General features: G+C 38.7%; 2 protein-coding genes across 3 annotated transcripts in view; one reads left to right on the top strand and one right to left on the bottom strand.

Annotated features, from left to right (window-relative positions):
* LRCH2 (leucine rich repeats and calponin homology domain containing 2) overlaps nt 1–23,020 on the top strand; it is a 100,515-nt gene that overhangs the window by 45,120 nt on the left and 32,375 nt on the right. For both annotated transcript variants that reach the window (XM_043571475.1, XM_043571473.1), the window contains exons 6-12: nt 1,122–1,255; nt 8,677–8,764; nt 9,072–9,183; nt 9,647–9,744; nt 9,842–9,900; nt 11,704–11,811; nt 17,696–17,761. In XM_043571475.1, the coding sequence (XP_043427410.1) occupies nt 1,122–1,255; nt 8,677–8,764; nt 9,072–9,183; nt 9,647–9,744; nt 9,842–9,900; nt 11,704–11,811; nt 17,696–17,761 (665 nt within the window). The remainder of the gene's footprint in view (nt 1–1,121; nt 1,256–8,676; nt 8,765–9,071; nt 9,184–9,646; nt 9,745–9,841; nt 9,901–11,703; nt 11,812–17,695; nt 17,762–23,020) is intronic.
* Nucleotides 6,379–7,468, bottom strand: LOC122477946 (protein SET-like). The gene is made up of 2 exons (XM_043571476.1): nt 6,610–7,468; nt 6,379–6,426 (listed from the first exon to the last, which is right to left on the bottom strand). The coding sequence occupies exons 1-2, from the start codon at nt 7,466–7,468 to the stop codon at nt 6,398–6,400; spliced, it is 888 nt and encodes a 295-aa protein (XP_043427411.1). The 3' UTR covers nt 6,379–6,397.

Below are 23,020 nucleotides of genomic sequence, written 5' to 3'. Positions count from 1 at the left end.
GAAGTTAACTTACCGTTTTCTTACTGCTCATTGTCTTTTTTATGTAAAATACTTTCTTTCACATAGTATTTTAGCCCCCATTGTTCCTCTTCTCCACCACCAACGAAAGTAACTTTTCAGGACAATATTTTAGTTGAATTGACCATTTGAAAAATTATTTTATTCTAACTGGCCTGCTATCACACCTTTCAACAAATGCATTTTTCCTATATTTATATTATTTTGATTAACTTTATTCCAGTGTTTGGACCAAACAACTTTGTGGTTCTGATAAGATTATTTTAAAGAATTACATGGGTTATTATTTTTTTTCTGTTCTCATCACTACAGTGAATATATTTCTTCTCCCTTTTTTCTAATAAAAACAACTTTTGTGAGGGGCGTCTGGGTGGCTCAGTCGGTGAAGCATCCAACTTCGGCTCGGGTCATGATCTCGAGGTTTGAGTTTGAGTCCTGCATCGGCTCTGTGCTGACAGCTTGGAGCCTAGAGCCTGCTTTGGATTCTGTGTCTCTCTCTCTGCCCCTTCCCCTCTCTCTCTCTCTCTCTCTCAAAATAAACATTAATAAAATAAAATAAGCAACTTTTGTGAATTATAGATTTTATATTATTTAGTGGTTTGTTGTACTTTTAGCAAGAAAACTTTAGTCACGTACAGAAAAATTAACTTATAACTGGCAGTAGACTTTTAGTTGGTATTGTCAGATTTTTTCATAAAGTGTCAGAAGTACAAATGATTCAGATATGTAAAGTTTCTATTGTGATTGTGAGGTTTCAGCATAATTTAAGATTATTAAAATATATAAATAGGGGCACCTGGGTGGCTCAGTTGGTTAAATGTCCAACTCTTGATTTCAGCTCAGGTCATGATCTCTCAGTTTGGTTAGTTCGAGCCCCACGTCAGGCTCTGTGCTGACCCTGTGGAGCCAGCTAGGGATTATCTGCCTTCCCACTTTGTCTCTCTCTCTGTGCCGCCTCCTCTCGTATTCTGTCTCTCTCAAAGTAAATAAACTTAAAAAAAAAAATATATATATATATATATATACATATAAATAAATTGGTAGGTGACATTAATATTTGGGCCTATATAACTAAATCTACTTTCTCAATTATTTATTGACAGATCTGTTTAAAGGGTAAAGTACACATATTTAAATACTTAAATATCCAAGCATGTTGCAGAATGGATAAGAAACCAGATTCTCTGGATCTTCCCTCACTGAGTAAAAGGATGCCCTCCCAGCCTCTCACAGACAGGTAATGTAATATTCCTAATATTCATACAGTCTCATTTCATGATTGCTGTCTTCTCTGTAGGTAAAAGATACAGATTCATCTTGAGTGTACTGAATATATTTAGGTTGATTGGCCCAGGATTAAAATCAACAACTGACTGAAGTGAAATATCACCATCATAGAATTCTGTGATACGAGAATAAATATGGGATTGTCTCAAAAAACTAAGTATTACTAGTATTTTGGTAGCAAAATGTAAATGTTTGACTTTATATCTCAGAAACACTGATTTCTCAGCCCTCGGCAACTGTTAATTTATTATGATAATCCCTCTATTGTACTAACTAGTATTGTAATAACTAGTAGAATTTGATTTGGGGGTGAGACATTTTAGGGTACCTTTCTCCTTTTCTTCATATTCTTCATGTCTGGATTAAAGACGACTTATCACTGATATTCTGTACGACATTGGTGTTTATCTCCTCGTGAGATTTTGAAATGGTAGATTTGACTATCTGTTTTTGATTCATCCTTTCGGGATGTCTGAAAGATTTTATGAAAATACAATTCCACCAAGTAGTATGGGAGATAATGTGGAATGGGGTGAGACTGCAGAAAGGGAGACTACACTCCTGCCTGAAATGTTTAAAGGTTTGTCATTTTATTTGTGACAAAGTTTAGAGTAATTGGAATGGCAGTATTTAAGTAGTGTTTTTGAATTCCCAAATGGGATGTTTTCTAGAGTATTTCTGTTGCCTCAGTAGAATTAAATATTTACACATTATATTTAATTCCTAAAGATTATTCTGTTTAATATTATGAGTGATAATAAACCAAACAGTTCTATAAAAATTAGGCTTTATTCGTATTGTGATCTCTATTAGTTTGCTTTACGTTTATGTAAAAATGAATTTTCTTTAGTAGTGACACTGATTATATTAATCATTTGTTTATTGTACCAATATCAGTTGAAACAAACACCAAATAGCAGTCAGATGCCTGCTGGCAGGTTCAGGGTATGTTTTGTTGAATGGCCTGTACCTTGGTATCGGCCCTCATGGAGCCCACAGTCTAGTGGAGAAGGAGCCAGCCAGCAAATGAAGCAAAGAAACCTAATACACATGCACACATACGACTTCAAATTGTGGCAAGGGCTACAAAGGAGAGGAACACGTTTCAGGAGTGTGGTCAGGGAGTGTCGCTTTGGGAAGGTGAGGTTTTAAGTCAAGACTTGAAAGGAGAAAAGCTAGCTGCGTAAAGACTAAGGGAGGAGCATTTCAGGCAGAAAGCACGACACGCGCTAAGACCTGAAGTTAGGAAGAAACTTGGTGTGTTAAAGAAACTGAAAGGCCAGCACGGTCGGAGCAGAGTGGCTGAAGAAAAAGACGTCCGAGTTGATTTTGGAGAAGTAGTCAGGCCTCAAGTCACGTGGGGGCTTTGGGGGCTGTGGTGTGCAGAGTTTGAATTTTACTTACAGTGCAGTGGGAAGTCAGCAGACAGTTATGAGCCGCGGAAGAACATGATCTGGTTTATATTTAAACAGCTATTTTGGCTTTTGAAAGGAGCATAGATTGGAAGTAAACAAACGTAGAAGCACAGGGACTAGTTAGGTTGTTGAAGTACTGCCAAGAGATCAAGGGGTCTGGAATAGGGTGGGTGCGGTGGAGACGAAAAGGAGTGGAAAGAACGGAGATATATTTTAGAGATGGTCTCTAGCACTGGTGTCCAATAGAAGTGGAATATAAGCCACATGTGTAATTTTACATTTTCTTGTAATCCATTAAAAAAAAAAAAAAAAGCAAAAACGGGGCACCTGGGTAGGCTCAGTCAGTTAAGCGTCCGACTCTTGATTTCGGCTCAGGTCATGATCTCACGGTTTGTGAGATCCAGCCCCTCTTGGGATTCTCTCTCCCCCTCTGTCTCTCTCTGTCTGACTCTCTCTCTCTCTCTCAAGATAAATACACATAAAAAAAAAAGTAAAACTGAAACAGGTGAAATTAATTTTAATGTTACTGAACCCAGGATATCCAAAACCCGCAATTACATGTTTCAACATGTAATCCCTATAAAAAATGTAAGGTTTTTCATTCTTTTTCTGTTACATCATTGAAATCTGGTGTGTGTTTTTCATTTATAGCACGTTTGAGTTTAGACTAGCCATATGTCCAGTGCTCAACAGCCATATGATGGTTAGTGGCTACTATATAGGATAGTACAAGTCAATTGAATCTACTTATGAAGCGACTCTTAGGCGTGCTGATTTTCTACTCACAGGCTGTTTTGAACTACTTAGAAAATTCCTGTGTGCACTTTCCACCTCTACGCTTATGCCTTTGTCTCTTTGATTCTTACTACCTAGAATAGCCTTCTGTGCCTTGGCGATTTTGTAAAGTATTTATTCTACACAGATAAGCATTACAGTGGTTAGGTATATCAACTTTTGCAGTCAGGCATAATATACCCATGAAACCCTTCTCTGACTCTTGATAACTTCATGTCCTTGTGTCATAATGTCTGTAGCCCTCAGTGTTCTTACATTTGTAAAAAGGGAAATAATCATATGGATGCTGTCGGGATTAAATTAAATAATGTATATAGAGCACTTAACACGCCTTACCCATAACAGTTCCTCAACTAATAGCTTATTGTTATCATTGTCAACTATCACAGATATGCATAGATTTTAGTATAGTACACGGATGTATTATTGTGCAGTGGCGTCAGGTGGATTTTGCTTCTAATCATGGTTTAACCTCTTAATTCTTCTTTTGCCTGCATAAGTTGTTTACTGTCTCTGAGCCTATTTCTTTGTTTAAAATGTTAACAATACCCACTTCAAAAGCTTGTTGTGAGAATTAAATGTGTACTCGGCAACTAGTTCAAGACATGATATTCAGTACGGGTTCTGTTTTTCCCCCCTGGGAGGGTAACTTTTAGAAGTTCTGTTCTCATTTATGAAAAGAAATGATGCATGAATTGCAGAATGTAAGGATTATAAACAAAATATGATGTGTACCTGGCACAGAAGCTAATAAGGACACTCCATAAATGCTAGCAATGATTGCCTCTCTTCATCCTTCTAGACTAAGCTCCAAAGCCACTTTCTTGGGTGAGGCCCTTCCTAACCTTACCAAGGAGAATTAATTGGTCACTCTTTTCTCATGTTACTTGATAGATTTACCTTTGTCATAGTCTTCAAAATATATAAACACACTTCCCCTCTGGGCTGAGAGCCCTTTGAGGCCAAACATTTGTTTAATTCATCTCCTATCTTTTCAGGCATTCAGCATAGTGTCTGACACTTGGTAATTGCTCACCTGAGTTTGTTTAATTTTTTATACATACATAGTTTTAAATCTTTATGTTCCTTTATTGGAGCAAGATTCCTGACCCGTATACACTGATGTAGTACTTACTAAACATGACCTGTGCAGAAATTATACATGCTATCCATCTAGACAGGTTTTCATTACCCTTTGCCTATCGATGGAATCGTTCCATTTATAAAGTTTCATGCATCAGAAAACTTTGAATTTGACCTGGCTATCCACGAATTCCTCTCTGAAAAAGTTAAGTGGCATTTAATTTTAGCTATCATCCTTTACAGCATGAAAAAGCTTATGCATTAGGTAGCTTCCCAAAATGTTAGTCTGCGCACAATGGCATTTAGCGGAGCCGAGCCGGTCATTCTCACCCAGATTCACACAGACAGGCCTCGCTTGAGAGCTGTGCGCGAAATAGCTAGTACTTTGAGACGAAAGTACTCCTGAGTTCACCGCCAGCACAGACTTCTCTTGAGAGTCTGTCTTCTCGGCCACATCTCATAGTGCCAATGAAGACAGGCCAGCAACCGCCCTTCGTGTAATTCGGCATTAGAGCACCAGGTCTGTCTGACCGCGGTGGCAGGCACTGTGATTATATCCAGGTAAATAAAGGCCCATTTTTAAAAACGCCAATTTGGGATACAAATCAAGGGCACAGCATAATCAGAACTGACTTTTGAGCAATCTGGTACCCCAACTGAGGTGGAAGATTTCAGAAGCTGATGGCAAATCGTACCCATTAATTCAAATCCCTTTCTCAGTCCACACAAGCCCCGAGGTCACCCGGCAAAGTGCATGTCAAAAAATACGGAGTCAGGGTGACCAAGTTTGACAATACATTATATGACTCAAACTTGGAAAGTCATAATGAAATACATCTGTTCTGAGAGAAAAGCATCAAATCCTTTTTGTAGAAATTTAGTTTTATTGTAACAAAGCAACTTGTACACGTTTAACGTTTAAAACTGAGCATCATCTTTCCAATGAAAGAAAAAGATATTTAAAAATAAACAAGAACAAAATTCCAAGAGAATGTCAATTCTAAATAAGATCCTACGGGTTCTGCCGACTCTCCTGGCAAGTGGCAGGGCTCAAATCATCATCAGGAGAGAATTTTGTTGTAAGAGTGTCATCTTCAGCTGCAAGGATGTCTGTTAAACATCACAATTATAAACCTGCCAGAGCAGAAGCCATGTGGTCAAAATGCCCGCTCAACCCACCCAAACATCTCACCCTTTGCTGACCTTCTCTAATCCTATTTTTAAAAGTTTTCTTTTTTTTTTTTTAAACAAGAGAAAGTAGACAGATAATGGTGGTAAATGCTAACTGTCCATATTCAGAGACACAGTGTACTACTCTCTGAGCCCAGTATACAGAGAAAGGAGGGAAAAAGCTAGAATTCTATGCGCTACTACACAGGGGCCTAAACACCCTCCAGCTTCCAGCAGAGCTAAGGGAGCAGAACGTTTGTCTTTTTTTTTCCCCACAGAACATGGCAGTGCCGATTCCATAAAGTTTTTGTTGAGAGGAAATTTTTAAAGGGATAAAAATGAATTTGGAACAGAAAGGGGTAGAGATTCTTTTCCCAGTGTATTCTGCTCAACGTATTCCCCCTCCCCCCCCCCCCCCAATAAGTAGAGAACCATGGCATAAAGGGAGAGAAAAGAGACTTCAAAACATAAGGCAAACGAGGGGCGCCTGTGTGGCTCAGTCCAACTTGGGCTCGGGTCGTGATCTCACGGTTTGTGGGTTGGAGCCCCGCATCCGGCTCTGCGCCGACAGCTTGGAGACTGGAGCCTGCTTCGGGTTCTGCGTCTCCCCCTCTCTCCGCCTGTGGCTCTCACGCTGCGTGTGTCTCTGGCTCTCTCTCTGAAAAACAAACAAACATTTTTAAAAAAATGAAGTACACAAAAAACAGGGCAAATGAGCACAAGAGGAGGAGAAGGGCGGGGGGTGGGGGGGGATGGGGGTGGGGAAGACTGTAAGTTGCTCCCAGAGACTGGAGAAAACTGAAAAAGGAAGGTTGGCATCCATCCGCGTTCCATTAGTCACCTTTGTCGTCATCCGGCTCGCCTTTCTCCCCCTTGTCATCATCTTCACCTTCTTCTTCCTCTTCCTTCTTCTCTTCTTCTCCTTCTCCTTTCCCTTCCCCTTCTTCTTCTTCCTCTTCCTCTTCTTCTTCTTCCTCTTCTTCTTCTTCCTCTTCTTCTTCTTCCTCCTCTTCTTCATCATCATCATCCGTATCAGGAAGCAAGTAGTACTGCAGTGGATTTGGCCAAATATCATCTTTGATGAGCTCGCCTAACTCATCCACGTCTGCATCAGGATGGTTAGTGAACCAGGCGAAAAAGCTCTCAGGTTCTTCATACTTTCTCTTCCTGCTGCCCGTGTTCGGTGCCTGAGTTGAACGTTTCGTCAGATCCTTTCCAGATTTCCATAGGATTTCGGTGGACTTCAAAGATGCATCACCACTCTCATTCACGTGAAATTCCTTGGAGAGAACTTCATTTTCGAAGTAAGGGTTTTCATCAAAATATAAATCTATTTTGTAACCTGACTGGATATCTTCAAATTCTGCCACTTCCACTCTTGTCAGATAATGCAGCGCCGCTTCATCCTCCTCCCCAAGCAGCGCAGACACTTGTGGATGGTTGACGAATGTTGTTACCCAAAAATTTGGGATTTTGGCGATCGCTTCCGACCTCTTCTGAAAAAACGGTTGGCGGAGTTTGTTGTATTTCTCTTCGATTTTCAGGATCTCCTCGCTGGCTTGTTCATTAAGTTTGTCGATTTCACCCTGTATTTCATCTATATGTTCAATCGCTTCTTGCTGTTCTTTTTCTGCGGTCTCGCCGGACCCGTCGTGGTTGGAGTTGAGCTTTTTACCGAGTTCGGCCGCCGGCGCCCACATGGTGCTGCTCCGCGGTCGCGGTCACGGTCGCAGGGAACAGGAGAGAAGGGAAGGCGAAGGGGGCAGGCAGCGGCTTCCCCTCACGCCTCACGCCACACGGGTCACACGCGCGGGCGCTCGCTCGTTCGCTCTATGCGACCTCCCGGCGTTCAGCCGCCTCCTCCCGGCGCGCGGCCGCTCGCTCTGCCTCGTGGCTCACGAGTGCGCTTCCTGACGACGTCACGGCCTGATGATGGGGGGGCGGAGGGGGAGTGGGCGGGGCGTCGCGCGGGCCCCGCCCGGCCTTCTGCGTACGGAGGGGAGGAGGCGGCGCACCTATATTGATACATTCCTGGAAAGTGTACGGATCGGCATTTGGGGAAGAAATAAGAGCATCGTGATTAAGATCAGAGACTTCAGTGTTAGATAATCTTGGGATCACATTTAAGCCGCCATTTGCAAATTGCGTGTCATGGAAAAGTTGTTCAATCCCTCCTGGCCTCAGTTTTCTCATCTGCAGAGTGAGACTGCACCACCAACCTGCTAGAGTTTTCACAAGGCGTGTGTGAGGTATTGTCTTTAAAGCACTTAGCTTAATTCCTGGCACATAATAAATGGTCCGTATGGAGTGTATGCAAGGTTGCGCGTATGTAAATTTGCAAATTAAAGCGAAAAATACCTTGCAACCTGGGCGGCATACTGTTGTGTTGTGTAATTCCGAAATTTTCAAGGACTGCTCTGCCAAAACAATTGTTTATTCAGTGCTTTGCATACTTTTTTTTTTTTTTTTTGCATTTTCTCTTAATTATCGGATGGGCATTATTTATAAAGCGAAAGCGTATTTTTACAGCTAATGAAGAAGAAACTATGAAGTTAAAAACATATTTCAGTGTTCTATGGTAAAATTTGTTAAAGCAATGAGAAAAATAGAAAGGGCTTTCATTAAGAGTATTTTTTAGCAGGACTCTGCTTTTCTGAATCTCTCAGGAGAAGTAATAGTTTATTGTTAACAATTGACACTTTACAACAGAGCACATGAAGGGAAAATATTACATGAGGGATATGAATAAAATATTTTATCAGATGGTTTCTGATACTTTCCCTTCATGTCCTTAAGGATGTTAAACATCAAGAGTATATATTCTGTATTATCTAGGGACATTTTAGGTCAAGTCTGTGTTGATTTAAGAAGAAAACCCTAATTGTCCTTAGAATTTCTATTTCCATAGTATGGAAGATTTTTATCCAAATAAAAATCATGGCCCTGACTCTGGGATTGGAAGTGATAATGGAGAGAAACGATTATCTACAACTGAAGTGAGTCTTTTCTATTGCTAATCTATTTTATTTATAAATTTTGTTAGAGTTTTGAAATACATAGACACTTGTGCACACTTGATTTATTTTGCTTAAAAATACAATCATTATTGCATTTAATGACTTCAGATGAAAAGGACATGCACATTTTTAGAAGCAGAACAGGAAAGCTTAACATACTAATTTTTGGTTTGAGAACTGGAGATGTAAAGCAGATACTCTACGCGTCTTATGTGAAATTAAAATAACCTAATCCTTATTCTATGTTTCAAGTGCCTCATTTGTACTTTGTGCTTATTCCTTTCAGCCATCAGATGACGACACAATCAGCCTTCACTCTCAAGTCTCCGAGTCAAATAGAGAACAGACATCAAGAAATGACAGTCACTCAATTGGAAGCAAACCTGATTCTCAGAAAGGTAATTCATATGGGTGCCTGCTATTTTATTTTAATTTTTTTTAATGTTTATTTGTTTTTGAGAGAGAGAGGGAGAGAGAGAGCATGTGCGCGTAAGTGGGGGAGGGGCAGAGAGAGAGAGACACACACACACACACACACACACACACACACACACACACACACAGAATCTGAAGCAGGCTCCAGGCTCTGAGCTATCAGCACAGAGCCCGACGTGGGGCTCAAACTCACGGACCTCAAGATCATGACCCAAACTGAAGTCGGATGTTAAACTGACTGAGCCACCCAGGCACCCCTATTTTTATTTCATGTGTATTGCCCTTAATCAGAAATGCATTTCGAAAAATTACAATGTCTTTGGCCACCTCTTTTATTGAAAAAATATACTTTTATTCTAAACACTACAGTATGAAAGCATACTGCTTACTATTTATATTTTCTAATAATTACTAATCTATACTTAGACCAGGAGGTGTATGATTTTATTGATCCCAACACAGAAGATGTAGCAGTTCTTGAACAAGGAGATGCACATATTGGATCATATGTCTCTTTCCTTAAGGTAAAGAAAACTTTGAACAAATATTAATAACATACTCTCCTTTATCTCACAAAAGTACACCACACAGATTTAAAATGGTAACTTTCTTTTATGTAAGGGAAAAGAAAAAGGTCCTGAGAAATCTCAGAAAAATGAAGAATTGGGAGATGAAAAAAGGTAAGCATACACGAATCCTCCAATTGAAATGTAACTTATACACGAAACATTTGTCTGCATTCCTCAATTAAACTGAAGATGATAGTAAGCATTTAAGCTCAGTGTAGTATATACATCCCCCCACCACCCTGGCTAAGAAGTGTAATAATTCTATTATTACCGAGGACGACTGTACCTTCACATTCATTGCTTCATTTGAGCTATTAAGCAACTCTTGAAAATAAATGATTTTTTTTTTTTGCATCATTTGGCCAATAAGGATATAGACCTGGAGTTTCAAATGTCTGGAACTGAGATGTTTCAACTCTTTGTCTACTACACTTTCCATTTCATCAGACTGGTTATAGTAATTTTAAGGGTATCTACTTCTGTTTTATGAAAATAATGCACTTGAGATCTTTTCTGTATCATCTTAGGAAATGATGGAGTGTGACCTGCCACATTCAGTCACTCCTTAAAGTTGCTATACAGCTGTAGGAAGGAAGGAAGGAAGGAAGGAAGGAAGGAAGGAAGGAAGGAAGGAACATTTGTCGTATACCTACCATGTACCAGGATCTGTGCTGTGTGCTTTCCCGTGTTTCTTATTTATTTATTTTTAAAGATTTTTATTTTGTTTTAGTAATCTCTATACACAGTGTGGGCCTCGAACTCATGACCCTGAGATCAAGAGTTGCGTGCTCTTGCAACTGAGCCGGCCAGGTGTCCCAAAGATTATTATATAGTTTTTTAAGTTTTATTTATTTAACCCAACATGGGACTCAAACTCATGGCCCTGAGATCAAGAGTTTCGTGCTCTCCCAGCTGAGCCAGCCAGGTGCCCCTCATGTTTCTTACTTAATCTTCACTAAATCTTGCAGGGTTAATGCTATCCCCATTTTTACAGATGAGGAAGATGAAGCTTGGGAGACTCTAAAGTTTCTTGCCTAGAACCACTTAGATGGCGTCCACTAGAACCTACGGTGTGACCCTAGCTGTTTCTGATCTCCAAGCTTTTCTCTTTTCTGTCCATTGTGCTTCCTCCAAATGACCTCATTGGTAACTTTTTAAGCAATCTTGAATTAATCATCTCTGGTACCCCATAAGGAGGTACATTGCTTTGTCTTACACTCTTTATATGTCATTCTTCTCTTACTTTCTCACTTTATCTCCTGAAGATCTTTGCCTAAACTTGAGGGTCACAGTGGCATACAAGATATGGTGAAGATACGGAGTCTTAGGGTTTGATACTGCGTTGTAAATGAAATACCTTTGGGATAAAATCACTGGAGTTTGGAGAACTTATTGAAAAATTCTTTTGTTCTCTTTGATTAAAAATTATGTATTTTAATGAGCATTTTCCTGCAAATTCGCCAGTCTTACTTGGACCTGTTTTGCATTTCCTCTACTTAAACATCTTACATAGAGACTTTTAACGTCACGATGAATAAACTGATAAACTGATAACATTTGATATTTATAAAGACAGGAATATAGGGCTCTGGAGTTCTTATTACACTCAAGACTGGGGAGTATGCGTTGTTAAATTATACATTTCAGAAATTACAAAACGGTAATACAGTTTACTTTGTTAGCCATTTATTAATATCACCAGTATGACACATTTCCTATTGACTAGAGGTTAGGTATGTTTTTATATTCCTTAAATATTCCTTATTTCTTGTTTTAATGTTTCAAGTACAAGGACATTAGGATTTTAGCTTTCAGTTGATATTAAAAACGAACAAATGGTTTCTGCTTCTGGAAGCTGGCATAAAATGTCATCTGCCTTACTTTCTGGATAACCATGTTTGTGTCACCTTTCAGACTTGGGAAAGAACAGTTACTTGCAGAGGAAGAGGATGATGATTTGAAGGAAGTAACTGATTTGAGGAAAATAGCCGCTCAGTTATTGCAGCAAGAGCAGAAGAACAGGTATTTTTTTCAGTAATGAGATTCAAATAGGCAGACGTTATAATCCTCAAATGATTATTCAAAGATTATCAAATGAAGTTTCCAGTAAACAATAGGACCATTTAAGATCTGTGTCAAGGGGCTATTAAAAGACACTAGGAAATACTTAGGAGGGAAGCGTCCAGTTACACCCACAATTAACAAATGGCTTATACCCACATAGTCATTTTATTTAACTACTGTGTAGGTGTCTCTTTTTTAGTCCTGTGTGCTAAATAATAGTAACTGATTTATTTGTTGGTATTCATTTTAGCTCACAATAGCCTTAGAGACGTTATAAGCATTTTTCCCCGTGTCATGTGTGTGTAGTATGCTTTTTATGAGATTCCAGATTACTTGGGATATGCGTAAACTCCTCAGAATTGAATGGACTTACATAATTGTTGATTAAATCAGCATTATGGTTTGAAGGTCACAGGTTCACTTTGGTCTGCTTCTTGGTCAGGGAGGGTTTCTCCCTCTGGCTGGACTTTCTCCAGATACACGTGCCGTTGGCCATAAGAAAGACATTATATGAAGGAGTATGAAATGAATGCGAGTCCCTTTTTAATTACAGAAGTTCTGCGTGCTGCTCAGGGTCAGTTCTTCGTGCATCTGCATGATTTAGTTTAGTTTTGAAATGATAAAGAAGATCTGAGTGGTTTTTTGCTTTGAGAAAATTAAAAGGATAATTTTGGTACATTTATTAGTGTGGGTAACTAATGAGTATTTTGTTTTTCTTAAAGCAATAAATGTTTGTGGCTTACGTGACCGTGTTTTAGGATGTATACTGGCATTTGCTTAGATAGGCTTTGAAGAATAATGGCTGTTAAGACTTAGCAAATTGCAGATGTGTGGTTTTAAGGGCCACTATGTTTTTTAAAATAATTACTAAATATTTTTTGTGCATGTGTGCAGCTACTACATTTATAGAATTAAAAACCATACTAGAAAATATCACTCATCCTTATTCCTTCTATATCTAATGTATCCTCATTCCCAGTTCATGTTTTTCTTTTACCATAACTTTCTATCACCCTTTTCTGTGAAATTTATTTTCTAATCTCTTCCTATGATTCATTTCTAATGGGCCTCTTTTTATACTGGCTACTTGTGAGTGCTAGTGTATGTTTTTCCCCTTCCAGTATAATCCGAGTATTGATCTCCCCCATGGTTTAAGAGGTTTGTTGAAGCAAGCCATCACCTGCTCTGTGTAGCTTAAGAAATAGTTGAGTTTCTATCTTTTGTACCTGGCGGGTGAAATAATTGTATTTATCATTATGAGCAGATAATATTGATTTTGAAAGAACCCACGACAGTATTTCTCTGATTGTGTGAAGAATAGCACCAGAGTACATAATTTTAGATTTTAACATCGTCCTATATATCATTTCTATATTTTCCAGTTTTCTACTACTGTATTAGTTTTTAATCTATTCCTATGGCTTGAATTATTCTTTTTACTATAGAAACAATATCAAATGATGTTTCCTAGGGTTTTTTTGTGTGATAGTTTTGTGATCTGTACAAAATAGCACCTAGCACTGTGCCTTGTACATGGTAGGTACTCAGTAATATTATTAGTTAACTGATTGCTGGAAGATGAGGTAAACAAATGTAAAGCTAATAGGAACTATTAATTTAGTGATGTCCTTTCTAAATAACTTATTTTTTTAGATGTGTGCAAAAGCAATTTATGTCTGATGTTTCTCTTCATCTCCCTTTTCAGATGTTAACACATAGGAGTACAGATTTCTTAAAGATAAACGTTAATATGCAGTGACATTAATGTAATAATTATGTCTAGCTTTGGAAGGCATTAAAATATTTATCATATCTGGTCATAATGTAAGGAGCACATTTTACTTTTGAAATGTATAATTTATAAACAATTTTAATTAGATCCTTGGCCAGTTCTGTTAAATTGATCTCAGAATTTTTTTATGCTAACTCTAGCATTTTCTCCGCTAAATAATCTCTTCCCTTTTTCTAAAGTATGTTGCTATTGCTCACATCTCTTAGGTATAGATAATTAAGATTTTTGTTTACTATTACAATACTTGAATTGGAGTGAGTCCAAGAAAATCAGAAGTAATCTTCTATAAGGATATATCCATCCCTTAGAGGATTTGATGTTATTTACACCTTCTCTGGTTGTAGATTGCTCTTCCATACTGCATTGTAGATTCCAACTTTATTAATAAAGAATCTGAAATGCTATTTAAAATTGCAGATCAACCAGGAGTTATAACATGTCTCTTTAGGTTGTAACACAGTCGTTGCAATGTTTTTGTTTGTTGTTTGTCAAGATTTAAAATAATTTATTTAGAGTAAGGTTACCCTCGCATATCAGGAAGTGCCACCTCGGGCTCCTGTTTTGACTGTATACTACTTAGATGTTCTTTAGCTAGCTACTAGTTGAAGGTAAATGCAGTGGTAGCTCTGAGCTGAAAGAAGCCGTGTGCGCACTCCCAAACGAGAGGCTATTAAAAAGCTGCTTAGGTTGGGTTCAGCGATGATTTTCTTAAAGCAACTTTGCCAGTTGTTTAGTTCCTGCTACTTTTAAAAATGTCTTTTATTCATTACGCATGTTTATACTAATACTAGGTATAAACATGCCTAGTATGTTTATGTGCATAAACATACTATGCAATACCCTAGGAAAATAACAAGAGGGTATTGCACAGAATTAATAGTCAAAAAGAGTGGGAAAGGAGATCGAATAGACTATCAAGTAGATAACTGGTACGTGTTCAAAGTCTGAAGCCTAGTTTTTAGAAGACTGTTTCCTCTCTGAATTGCATAGGTTAAGCTACTTTGTATTGGCAGTTTACTGTTGAGTTTTTAGAAGCTCATCTTTATCCCCCTTATCAAAATACTGGATTATTTCTACTTGTATTTGAGTGTATTGAAGTCCCTCTGAATCAGTGAAGCTGTCCATATTAAAATAGCTATTCTGCAAGTGGTTGAAAAATGTTTTAATTTATTTTTGAGAGAGAGAGAGACAGAGTGTGAGCAGGGGAGGGGCAGAGGGCGAAGGAGACACAGAATCTGAAGCAGGCTCCAGGCTCTGAGCTGTGAGCACAGAGCCTGATGCAGGGCTCAAACTCAAACCATTAGATCATGACCTGAGCTGAAGTCGGATGCTTAATCTACTGAGGCATCCAGGTGCCCCTATTCTTTAAGTTTTCAACATTTGCTGTAATTTGGGAAATTAAAAAAAAATACTATTGTCTTAAAAATTACCTTAATGTTCTACCCTAAATTATTTAGCTAATTCTTCAAATTTCCACCAATCCTTCTTATCTATCTTATTATTAGAGAGGTGGCTACTGTTATTTTTCTTACACAGATTTTCTTATTATGTGGCTTTATAATAAGTTGACATTTAGCTGGCTCCTTAGAATTTGCTTGGTTATCATCATAGAGAAAGGATTACAATATATGTGGGTCTTTTGCAATGAATAGCTTCAGTTGACCGGTTCCCATTGCATGTTCATTCCTCTTAACTTGTATGCTATTTTCTATTATGTCTTTCTTTTTAATAATTATGTTATTTGCTGTTAAGTGTGTCCTGAGAGTTTTCACTTATTGTGGAAAGATGTACTTCTGAGTACTATGTGATACGGCTGAACAAAAAAAAAAAAAAGCAATTTTGAAACGTTCTATTGATGTATAACTAAGGATCATGGAAAGGAAAATCAGATTTTGAGAAGTTCATTACTTTGGTTTGGAATTTTGAAATTATGTACATAACCAATTTCGTGGGATTTTTTTTTTCTGACCATACAAGTAGTCCAGTGTTAACCTCTAGCTTGTTATAACTAATTAAGTAGTTCTCTCAACCCTTGAAATCCATCCATTCTTTCTTTTCTGTTTGCTTTACTAATGACTTCCCTGTCCTCTCCCCCTAATCTTACCCCTTCCGTCTTTTGGTTTGGGTGATGTATGGGAGATGTGAATACAGACGGAGGCCTTTATGTTCTAGAGCATCGTTCAGTGAAAACCTCTTCCAGAGGACCAGAGCAGCAGGGCATGCATCAGGGTGTCTATAGAGTTTGTGGAAGCCTTAAGTGTTAAGGGGCCAGGTGGGTACAGCTGAATTTTATAGTCTTTTACTTAAAACATAGTACTGGTAACTGGATTAGGGAAATGTGTTAATAATCTAGAATAGATATTTAGATAAAGCAGATGTTTATTATTATTATTATTTTTCAATGTTTATTTATTTTTGAGAGAGAGACAGACAGAACATGAGCAGGGGAGGGGCAGAGAGAGGGAGACACAGAATCAGAAGCAGGCCCCAGGCTCTGAGCTGTCAGCACAGAGCCCGACGCGGGACTCGAACTCGTGAACCGGGAGGTCACGACGTGAGCTGAAGTTGGACAGCTTAACTGACTGAGCTACCCAGGTGCCCCAAGCAGAGGTTTATTTTGACCTTTAATATCACAGAGTAAAACATTAAAGATCCACGTACAAACAAACATTTACATAGGAGAATTCTTAAGTGTATGAAATACATTCTATAGGTAAGTAGGTCTCAACTGTTTTTTTCTTTCTCCTCCAGTATGACTCATATGCATCAGTGATCACAATGCTAGTAAGTGTGGTTTGAGGAGAATTCAGAATTTACTGTAGTGAGGGCATAGTAATATGATCCCCCCCCCCGCAATAATTCTGACACTCACCCCTCAGGATAGTTCTCACTGTTATATCTCTTTTTTAAAAATCACTCTTTAAAAAAGTATTTCTTCTTAATAGTCTTGGGTATTTTTTTACCCTGATTCTTCTGCATTTGGGGATTAAGTGCAATTTTAGTTACATGCCCGTACTAAGAAGAATAAAGATGTCATTAATCTCGAAATTCTTTGGTGCAAAGCTACACTCCTTTGCCTGTGTTCCATGTCCTTTGCCTCTCATGTGACTTTCCCCAGGGGAGCTTTAATACATCCAAGCTAGTGAGGAACGCGGGGTCATAGAAATTGGCTTCTTTATGTCAACCATCTTTCTATAGTTACCAACTTATCTTTAGCTTATGATATATTTTAGTAGTTAATATGTAGTTTTAATTTTTAAGTGTTTTCTCCTGTATATTTTGATAGTTGACCTCCAAAAAGTTTTGAATAAAAGATGTATTTTATTCTTTATAAGACTAAACTTTAAAATTGAAAAGTTACATTTATATCTATGGTCACTAGATAAATATTAAGAACTATTAAATATGTTGGTGACTTATGCTAAAGAAATATATTAATTCATTACTTTTGACTTTGAGAATAATATTTAGAATTCTATAAAATTATGGACAAATAGTTCTCTCATATAATGCTTTATCATTCTTTTTCTTTTTTGTTTTCTTCAAATACCATTTCATTTGGGTATTAAAAATGTAATAAACTTGTGTTTTTTTTTTTTTTAAGAATGGAACTTCAACATGGCTTTGCCTTTAGAATTAAGATGTATTTGGCTTTTAGCAAAATAGTCATCTGTTACATCAGTATAACTCGTGTCATTTGCTGTGCTGGGAAAATGAAATCAATCATGATGGTACCTAAACAACCTGCATCTGTTTATCTTCTGTCTCGGCCAAAAGTTAGATACGCAGGGCAATAGCATGGTTAGAAGATCCCCAAACTTAAAGAAAGGGTTTATGAAAGAAGATGCACGGAACAGTCGGTGAGCTTCATTCCCTAGTAATACCCAGTGCGCTTATAGGCATTAGATCGAAATAATATTTAACGTTGTTTTCTAGCAGAGATCTTCACGGACCAGATGCAGTTTATTAGGGAGATCTATTCTGTCGTGTGCAAAAAAAAAAGAATACTTTTCGATGTATTTTGAAATTAATGTATTGCTTTACTTCTAGGATTCTTAACCATTCAACTTCTGTCCCAAGAAACAAACCAAAACAAACTGTGGAATGCGAAAAGAGGTATATAAATATCTTAGTCCTTATATTTAGTATTGTATAATGAAACTTGATTCTCTAACAGTGATGTTCCCATGTGTGGGCTTTAATTGAATAAATGATATAGATTTAATATAACTAGATAATTTAATGGGGAAATGTGTTTACAGCACCAGTTGAATTTACTTTTCATATAAACGGATCCAAAAATGCTTATTTGATCTCTTTTTGTGCTCATACCTGCATTCTGTCTTGGTGATAGAATCGTTTATTCATTTATTAATTCAGCAAACCATTTATTGGATTACTATTACTGCCAGGAATAATGTTTTTCTTCATCATTGTGTTTATTCTCTGTTACTGTTCACTTTTTCGTTTCATTTCAATTGGGTTTTACTAAATTCTTCTACATGAATACAGGGTCTAAGTTAATATATATGAATTCCACAGAATTAGAAGACTTTGAAAGTTTCGATTTATTCTTTATGGCGGTTTGAAAATTTGCATCAGGCTCAACTCCTGGGTCATTCCCCCAGGAGTGTAGAGGTCCAAGGCTAGGGGTAGGCTGAGTATTGAAATACAGAGAGAGCGAACATTTCTTGAATGCTTGTTATATGCAAACTGTTCTGATGTGTTAGATGTCTTCTCTCATTTAATCCTCTTTGTGAAGTTCGTTACTGTTGTTACCCCATTTTGTAGGGGAGAAAACTGAGGCTCAGAAATTACCATAATTTGCTCAAGGTCACACGGCTAGTAAGTGGTACAGTGAAGATCCAAGCCCAGGTTGTCTGGTTCCAGAACCCCTCATCGTAAGATATGGTAACAACATTCAGCTTCCTCGAGGTTCACACATCCCACTGATAACTTTTCGTGGATACCTCACGGTCTAAAGTGAACTTACTTTTTCCCGACGTGACTGCTTCTCATAGGGTTAGCCTGAATGAACGTGTCACTACTTAGTCACCCAAGCCGGCAACTTTGAAATCATCGGAAACTTCTCTCTGTTAGGCACCCCTCCCAATCTAGTCAGTCATCTAGTCAATCACAGAAAATTCTAGCTCCTTAACATCACTTGCATCTATCCCAACCTCTCCATTCCTCGCACGGTGGTGTTGGTTTAGGCCCCATCCTTTTCCTCCTGGATTACTGCAGCAGTCACCAGTCATCTCTTTTCTTCACTTTTGCCTACCTTTAAATTTGTCTTCTGCACTGACGTAAAGAGTGATGGCTCTAAAACCATCTAACTGTGTGCCTCCCATTTATTATTTTCTACTGGTTCTTTATAACTTTCAGGAGAAAGCTGAAAATGTTTGACTTAACCTGTAAGATTGAAGTGAGTTTCTGCCTACCTCAAGAACCTTATCATGTGCTTTCCCACTGGCACCTTTTGCCGTTTGGAAGGGTGCTTTTTCTTCTTTATTCTAGCATGGTTTCATATATCTGTGTTCTATATCCTGGTTTCTCTACTGGGATTGCCCTTCTTTTTTTCACTTGGGCTTTCAGAATTCTGAGTTCAAGTGTGAGATGACATTTTTTTTTAAGTTCGTGTATTGATTTATTTATTTAGAGAGCATGAGCGATCTGGGGAGGGGTAGAAAGAGAGGGAGAGAGAGAATCCCAAGCAGGCCCCATGCCCAGTGCCAAGCCCACCGCGGGGCTTGATCTCACAACTGTGACATCATGACCTGAGCCAAAACCAAGAACCGGACGCTTAACTGACTGAGCCACCCAGGCACCCCTAAGATGACTTTTTATACTCCAGTCTAGAAACATTCCTCTACTCAAATTTCATTAATTGGATTTAACCCACTCCCTCCCTTTTTGAAAACTGATTGTGTTTTCTTACATGTTTGCTCTCGTAAAGTTTGTGTTATCACTTTCCCTGTCACTTCCTTTCATTCCCATCTTAAGCTTCCTCCCCAGGTTCCTAACATTCTCTTGAGAAAGCCCCAGTTACTCAGACCTCAAAATTGTGATGTGTAATCCTGGCCTCTCCTTCATAGAACTGTTACTTCTACTTTCCTCATCTTCAAAACACTCAATATTTTTTTTTCTTTTAATTTTTTTTTAACGTTTTATTTATTTTTGAGACAGAGAGAGACAGAGCATGAACGGGGGAGGGGCAGAGAGAGAGGGAGACACAGAATCCGAAACAGGCCCCAGGCTCTGAGCCATCAGCCCAGAGCCCGACGCGGGGCTGGAACTCATGGACCGCGAGATCGTGACCTGAGCCGAAGTCGGACGCTTGACCGACTGAGCCACCCAGGCGGCCCTCAATATTTTTTTTAAGAACAAAAAATAATTTAAATTTGTTCCTGATTACAAGATTAGTGTAGCTTTTGTGTTGAAAAATTATGAAATTTAGCAAACACATAAATAAACACCACCTATTGTCCATCCCTCTAGAGATGACAAGCTATAGTACTTTGATATTTTGCCCTTGAGGCCCTTTTTTCATCTGTGTGTGCGTGTGTGCACACACCACAGAGTTGTATGACCCGGTGCCTATTGAGCACCTCTACTTAGATGTATAATAGGCATACGAAACTTCATTTTCCAAAACCACACTCTTAATCTCCCTCCTTGTACCTCTTAAACTTGGTTTTCCTGTATTTTTTTTTCCCATTTCTGAAAATGTCAACTCATCCTTGTAGTTACTCAGCTCAAAAACCTCAGAGTCAACCTCGTCACTTTCTTTCACACACCCTATCTAATCCACGAGCAAATCTTGTTGAGGCTACCTTCAGAATATACCCTGAATCCGATCACATCTTGTCACCTCCACACCTACCACCCTAGCCCTGGCCTTCTCTTACTTCATTTATTTTTTTTATTTTTTATTTTAAAAAAAAAATTTTTTTTTTTTCAACGTTTATTTATTTTTGGGACAGAGAGAGACAGAGCATGAACGGGGGAGGGGCAGAGAGAGAGGGAGACACAGAATCGGAAACAGGCTCCAGGCTCCGAGCCGTCAGCCCAGAGCCCGACGCGGGGCTCGAACTCCCGGACCGCGAGATCGTGACCTGGCTGAAGTCGGACGCTCAACCGACTGCGCCACCCAGGCGCCCCTCTTACTTCATTTATTACAGTAGCTTCCTAACAGTTCTCCCGCCCTTGCTTTCCTTTAGCCTGTTTTTCAAAAAAGCATCAGATCGGTATTTTTTCAAATGTAAGTCAGATCACGTCACCCTTCAGAAGTAATTCTTTAATGACTTTCCGTCTCATTGAGAATAAAAACCAGAGCCCTTTGAGGACTCGGAAACCTCTAACATCATCTGGCTCCCTGTTGTCTTCCTCTCTTGCCTCGGTCTTCCTAGTTAGTTAGTTCTTCTCTAGCTCTACTGGCCTCCTTGTTGAATCTCAATATACCAGGCATTTTCCACTCCTTCAAGGCTTTTGCCTCTGCCTGGAATGATTCACCCCCAGGTAACCGTATAAGCCCTATGCTCTGCCGTCAGGTTTCTGTAGCAGCAGCAAGGGGTTCCCTGAACAACTTAAATAAAAGACCATGCCTCTCCCACTTCTGTCTCCTTATCCATATCTCGGGTTTATTTTTCTCCACAGAACCCTCTGACGTTCTGAATTTATACTTTTTTACCATCTGGCATCCTGAATGTGTATTGCTTTATTTGTTCGTTGTTTGTCTTCACTACCCCACCGCCCCCTTGGCACACTTCAGTGTCAGTCAGCTTTATCAGTTGTTAGAGAAGACTATTGAAATCTCCAGCACAAATCGGGGATTTGTCTTTGAAGTCCTATCATTTTTCCTTCATATGTTCTGAGGCTTTTATTAGCTGCATAAATGTTTAGGGCGAGTTTATACGTTGGTCATTATGAAATGGCATTTTTTATATCTCTGGTAATGTTCTTTGCTCTGAAGTCTACTCTTCTGATATTATATAGTCATCTCAGCACATGATACATCTTTCTCCATCCTTTTATTTTTTTTAATTTTTTAAAAATGTTTATTTATTTCTGAGACAGAGACAGAGCATGAGCGGGGGAGGGGCAGAGAGAGAGGGAGACACAGAATCCGAAGCAGGCTCCAGGCTCCGAGCTGTCAGCACAGAGCCCGACGCGGGGCTCGAACTCACAGACCTTGAGATCATGACCTGAGCTGGAGTCGGTCGCTCAACTGACTGAGTCACCCAGGCGCCCCTACCATCCTTTTATTTTTAACCTATTTGTGTTTTTGTGAAGAAAATGGGTTTCTTATAGTTAGCATATGGTGGCACCTTCCTTTTTTATCTAATCTGACAGTCTGAATTTTAATGGCAGCGTTAATATTGCTCATATTTAATGGAATTATTGGTATTAATGGATTTAAATGTATCATCTTGTAATGTGTTTAATTTTTGTCTTATCTGTTCTTTGTAGCCATCTTTCTTCTTTTTCTCTTGTCTTTTAAATTTTATTTGAAAATTCCTCTTTCTCTCCTTCATGGGCTTATTAGCTATAACTCTTTGTTATCATACGTTAGTTATTATTTTGGGGGTTACAGTATAGTATTTGAACATCTCACAGTCTATCTCCCAGTGCTATTATGCCATTTCATACATTGCATGACTTCACAACAGAATCCTATTTCTTCCCTTCTGGCCTCTGTGGTGTTGCGGCTACACATTTGACTTCTATACATGTCATAAGCCCCATAATACATTGTTATACTTTTGCTTTAAATAGTAACTTCTTTAAAGAGATTTAAATAATCAGAATAATGCCTTTTATCCTTACTCCCTTCATCACCATCTCTAGTGCCCCGTGTTCCTTTGTGTTTCCATGTAGTGTCATTTTCTTCGTACTTGAAAGAGATGTTGTACTTGTCATCTCTTGAACTTTGATTTTTACCTATTTTATGTCCATCACGTCTGTACTTAACATGTTTAGTCTTTTCCTCGAGCTTCCTGAACATTACCTGATTGAATTTTTGGTTGAACCGTGAACTTCACCTTCTTGGGTGCTGGATCTTACAGCATTGCTGTAAATATTCTGGAACTTTGTTCTCGGATGTGGTTAAATTACTTGACAACGATTTGATATTTTGGGGACTTGGTTTTTATGACTTGTTACGTGGAATCAGTGTGACATTTAGTCTGGGGCCAGATTTGGCCCCCTAGTGGGGCAAGACTTAGTACTCTGGCTGATGCTCCATCAACTATATGCTTTTCTGGTCTGGCTTGTGGGAACCCGTATTGCTTGTAGTCCTCTGTGAGTCTGAGAACTATTCTGTCGAATCTTTCTGGTGATTCATTCTTTTGCCTAGTATAAGATCGGTGATCAGTA

Source organism: Prionailurus bengalensis, chromosome X (genome assembly GCF_016509475.1).
Source record: "Prionailurus bengalensis isolate Pbe53 chromosome X, Fcat_Pben_1.1_paternal_pri, whole genome shotgun sequence".
Lineage (NCBI taxonomy): Eukaryota > Metazoa > Chordata > Mammalia > Carnivora > Felidae > Prionailurus > Prionailurus bengalensis.
Note: the sequence above shows the minus strand (reverse complement) of the source record. Positions and strands in the feature narration are given on the sequence as shown.

Bases quoted from the DNA above. Each gene is read 5' to 3' on its own strand.
- LOC122477946 (XM_043571476.1), bottom strand. From the start codon at position 7,468: ATGTGGGCGCCGGCGGCCGAACTCGGTAAAAAGCTCAACTCCAACCAC. The intron at 6,427-6,609 runs GTGACTAATGGA...TTTGTTTTTCAG, and splicing joins CGAGCCGGATGACGACAAAG to AGAGAGAGCCAGAGACACAC.